The following is a 5000-nucleotide window of genomic DNA, read 5'->3' as shown; positions in this document are numbered from 1 at the left end:
GATCCCACCTGGCCCGTCCTCCGAATATCTTCCCTATTCGGCGTGTTTAGAAGAGGAAGGAGACATGGACACCAAAGAGGCCCATTTGTAGGTAGCTGCACCAAGGCTCCCTTTATACCTCCAAGCTTTATGAGGTTTTCGCTGTTAGGGAAATCTTCAGGACAGGCCCAGGGAACAACCATTGACCCCAAGCAGCACCGACTTTGGGCGTGCCTACCGAGGTTGGTTGCGCTTTTGGGTGCATCTGGCCATTGGAATTTGAAACAAGCGAGTTACCGAGAGGTAACGTCTATCCGTGGGCACTGGCCACATTCCTGCTCAAGGTAGATATTAATTTAATTGCAGACTGTTCACGCGTACGTGTGGAGCTTTTTTTTTTTTTTTTTTTTTTTTTTTTTTTTTTTTTTTTTTTTCCAACAGGCAGTCGTGCAAGTGTTTGATCAAACTTTTAACTTTTCAATTCAGGGGACCATCAAGTTGACCTTCGGTCTAAGGTCTTTTTATTTTATGCAATTGACTAACCCCTTTTCACTCGGCATCATCATTAATATTTGTCCAGTAGCTTGCTGGGTTTTATGCCTTTTGACTAACCCTTTGTTTGTCATCGAATTTTACCTCGCCTGTTAAAATGACCTTATGAACATACAGTAACTGTAGCTTTCGTAATAAAGGCATAATAGATTAAGGTAATCTCTGATTTGGATTTAGCTCAATTGTATCCATTCACATTTTTATTGAGTTTGATTATAATTACCACGTTATTGTGTTTATTTCAAGGATATTTGAATATTCCCTGGAATCCCTCCGTCAGAGGTACTTGAAATTTGTACATGCTCCAACTTCACTATTCAAAAGATGTAAGTTAGAGAGACAGAGTTTGGTATTATTGATTAAAACATACATTAAAGTGAGCTCTTCCTAAAGTTCTTGAAGTGAACAACCCTCATCATAAATTTAAGCCAGCAGGTAGATTTTGGAGTAAATTAAAAAATTCCCCTATTTGCTGCTGTTCTATTACTTGTTCTTTGCAATATTGTCTATGAATCGTTTAATTTTTCCAGTCTGAACACTGAGGTGGGTACTGAAAACTCCAGTATATATCTGTCATTGATTATCGGTAAGCGTTGTTGCTTTTTGTCAACACACCACCTCCTACGTGCGTCTAGAGAGCGTGCCAGCTCAACCTGGCCTGAAGCCTGGCTCTTTCTTTCGTCTGAAGACATACGCAGGCAGGTGCACCTCGTTCATGTGATCGAAAAAGATCTCATGGCGTCACATTTAGTTGCATAAACAGCAGCCATGAGTAAGATTTACGAACTACAATATCGGATGCTTTTTTCCTGAGGGTGTGGGGAGGGATGGCATTCGAATTTCCCCAGGGAGGATTTTCGATGTCAGTTGTAGGAGGTTCTCCCCCAAGACTTTAACTTCCCACACTTGTTATTGTGTAACACAAAATGGTTAGAGACAGATCCGTATTCTTTATTTTTGTAAGACGAGAGACAAGTTAACACAAAATGGTTAGAGGCACATCCGTATTCTTTACTTTTGTAAGACGAGAGACAAGTTAACACAAAATGGTTAGAGGCACATCCGTATTCTTTACTTTTGTAAGACGAGAGACAAGTTAACACAAAATGGTTAGAGGCACATCCGTATTCTTTACTTTTGTAAGACGAGAGACAAGTTAACACAAAATGGTTAGAGGCACATCCGTATTCTTTACTTTTGTAAGACGAGAGACAAGTTAACACAAAATGGTTAGAGGCACATCCGTATTCTTTACTTTTGTAAGACGAGACACAAGTTAACACAAAATGGTTAGAGGCACATCCGTATTCTTTACTTTTGTAAGAAGAGAGACAAGTGAAATGATCCAAAATGTTCTTGAAATGTTTTGTGACAGTGGAAGGATCCAAAATGTTCTTCAAGCGTGAAGGTGTTAGCCATCCGAAAAACAGTAATGCTAGATAAAGATCCTTATGAAATGCAAGCAGTTGAAATAATCTTATCAGATGTCACTGTGCTATTTTGTAACTTTCATGCTCTAGAATACTTTAGGAAGAATGTTTCAGAACTATTTGTAAAAAAAAAAAAAAAAAAAAAAAAAAAAATATATATTTTGTACCCTTAACTCATTAGTGTATGCAAAGAATAAGACAATATTCAATGGGTTGACAAAAAAGTTTAAGTACTGAAAACCATCTGTATGTGGTTGACGAATGGGTAAAATGCAACGAAATGTAGACACGTTACTTAAGAGTAACATACTAACGTTTGGTAACGATGTGTGATCGTATCGAATTAGAGAGCAGGAAATTGGAACACCTGTTTTCTTCCTCTTCTTCAATGGCAGAATCCATCCGTAAAGTGTTTCCACAAAGACATACTGAACGACGAAAGGTGTTATCATCAATTCCCTAGCATAGCACTGTGGTGGAATATGATACAGAGGAAAGTGACTTAAAAAGAACTCTTACATGTTCAATGAACATGCAGTTACAAAAATGTTGGAAAATCACAAGATACCAACGGATACTGAAACAAAATTTATTTAAGATCACTTAGTAAGCTTCGACGCCAGACCAAACGTTTTACATCGGTAAAGAAATATAAGAATTCCGTCCTAACAACGAAAAAAATTATGTAAGCTTATGATCCCTTAATGAAAAATTTTCTAGTAAATCTACAACACAATTAGAAGCCGAGTTTACAACTAGGATTCAAGACTATCTTCGTCACCAAGTAATGATCATGACGCCCACTCATCAAGGTTTGGCACCAGATCGTCAGAGAAAGCACTGCCTGTCCAAGATGAGACCCTAAGAACAACAACAACAACAATAGCAACAACAATAACAACATCAACGAAAAGTTACCGCCCATCTCTCTGTTGTCGAGTGTTGAGGTCGATCGAAGGAATAAAAATAAAAAGAAAAGGGCAATTTGAATCATGTTCTCAAAAACCGAAGACCAGCAGTAAACTTGCTGAAAGTAGGGAAGACAAAAATTAGCAATGATTTAGGCAAATATGTGATAAAATTAGGGAAAGACGCAAATCTCTTTTGATTGCAAGTTGAATTTGAATGATATCCTTATGTAAACTAACGTACATTTTAGCGAATAAAATACAATATCTTTAGTGAGTTTTATCAACTATTCAAAAATATATGTAACAGTCGAGATGTACTGAATTTACGAAAGAACAAGAGTCGAGACATGGTTCTGATCTCCTGGTGCACATAACTTGCGTTATTATTACCGCCGGGTGAAAATATCTTTGCGTTATTTTCACCTCCGGGTGCAAATATCCACGTCCTTAATCATTTCCCACAAGTGGAAAAAAAAATTCCATTGAACATAATTTCCTGATAGTACGATTTAGAAAAAAGAAGAGGGAAAAAAAATAATGCTAAACTAAAGAACCGGCACAAGTGTTATTAATTTCATGCCATGTACAGTATGTTCAAGAGTCAGTGCGACCGCACTTGTGGCCTGCATTAGTTCAGTGGTGGCCGTGAGAAATCTGTGAAGAGCCTTTAACCTGAGGCTTCATTCTACGTTTGTATTCTCTATTCGGGAAAAGAAAAGGAAAATACGAGAGAATGATAATTCTAAGGCCAAGGTTCGTATCTCCATAAATACCATTACAATACTTGTTTAAAAAGAAAAATAAGAAACAGCGTCGTTTTCAGACCTTTTCCGTCAAGGAGAATCACCCTCTGAATTCTTAGTAAAATACAATATTTGTTTGAAAAAAAAAAAAAAAATAAGAAACAGCGTCGTTTTCAGACCTTTTCCGTCAAGGAGAATCACCCTCTGAATTCTTAGTAAAATACAATATTTGTTTGAAAAAAAAAAAAAAAATAAGAAACAGCGTCGTTTTCAGACCTTTTCCGTCAAGGAGAATCACCCTCTGAATTCTTAGTAAAATACAATATTTGTTTGAAAAAAAAAAAAAAAATAAGAAACAGCGTCGTTTTCAGACCTTTTCCGTCAAGGAGAATCACCCTCTGAATTCTTAGTAAAATACAATATTTGTTTGAAAAAAAAAAAAAAAATAAGAAACAGCGTCGTTTTCAGACCTTTTCCGTCAAGGGGAATCACCCTCTGAATTCTTAGTTCTAATATTGTCCCGTATTAACTAACGATTTGGGAGGAAAAATGAGCGTTACTACATCCCTCAGGTACTGCTTGAATTCATCCTTAGTATTACCATCAGCCGTAAATATCTGGAGTTATTTTTTCAATGTTCGCTAATAAAATTTTGAGGTAAATTGGCAACATGAGAACTTGTGACCCGTGTAACCATCTTCCGACAATGCAAACGACAATTACAATTCCTGTTTTCGAGTTCTGTCAAAATATCTAAGAATAATACGATAGAAAGGAGAGCTGTATCTAATCTGATGTGCACAGTGCACACAATAGATATCGTAATCAGTGTCGAGTTCCTGGAGGAAAAATGCTGTATGCTGTTGATATGGAAGTTGTTTTGATCTAGGGCGAGGCAACAGGGAAGGCAAAATAATCTCACTGTGACAAGTACCAAAAAAAAAAAAAAAAAAAAAAAAAAAAAATGAGAAATAAGGAAAAATATGTACCAAATCTTTCATCTTCCAGGGTGGTGATAAAGATAAGAGGATTTTTAACATTCTTGTGATCATCCTGGGCATGAATTCGAACCTAAGCACCGAATAGAAATAAAGGCAATCCGGCTATAAAAAGATATATTAGCTGATTACTCTGCCGTATATATTACTGATTTGTACTCAGAATCAAAATCAACCCACCTACATCGTTAGCCAATAGCTATTTGATAAGTTTGTAACACTTCCCCATTTTTTGACAATATTATCATTAACACTCGTGATTTGAATAAATTTAAATTTGATAGGAATATATATGGTAAAGTTGGACTCGACTCTTATCTATTTTTAGCATTGTTTAAGCTTGTCATCATCTTAGATAAAAAGTCATAGACCGCAAATTCTTACAGC

General features: G+C 36.4%; 1 protein-coding gene across 2 annotated transcripts in view; it reads left to right on the top strand.

The window, feature by feature from the left end:
- Positions 1–5000, top strand: part of LOC137647132 (carbohydrate sulfotransferase 11-like) — a 55992-nt gene that overhangs the window by 3577 nt on the left and 47415 nt on the right. Inside the window, exon 1 of one of the 2 annotated variants that reach the window (XM_068380395.1) lies at positions 3479–3625. The exons of the other annotated variant lie outside the window; for it this stretch is intronic. Within the exon in view, the coding sequence (XP_068236496.1) occupies positions 3606–3625 (20 nt within the window). The 5' untranslated portion in view covers positions 3479–3605. Of the gene's footprint in view, positions 1–3478; positions 3626–5000 lie in introns of those variants that run through there. 2 annotated transcript variants of the gene reach the window in all.

Source organism: Palaemon carinicauda, chromosome 1, assembly GCF_036898095.1.
Source record: "Palaemon carinicauda isolate YSFRI2023 chromosome 1, ASM3689809v2, whole genome shotgun sequence".
Classification (NCBI taxonomy): Eukaryota; Metazoa; Arthropoda; class Malacostraca; order Decapoda; family Palaemonidae; genus Palaemon; species Palaemon carinicauda.
The sequence above is the reverse complement of the archived record's forward strand: the minus strand, read 5'-3'. Positions and strand labels throughout refer to the sequence as shown.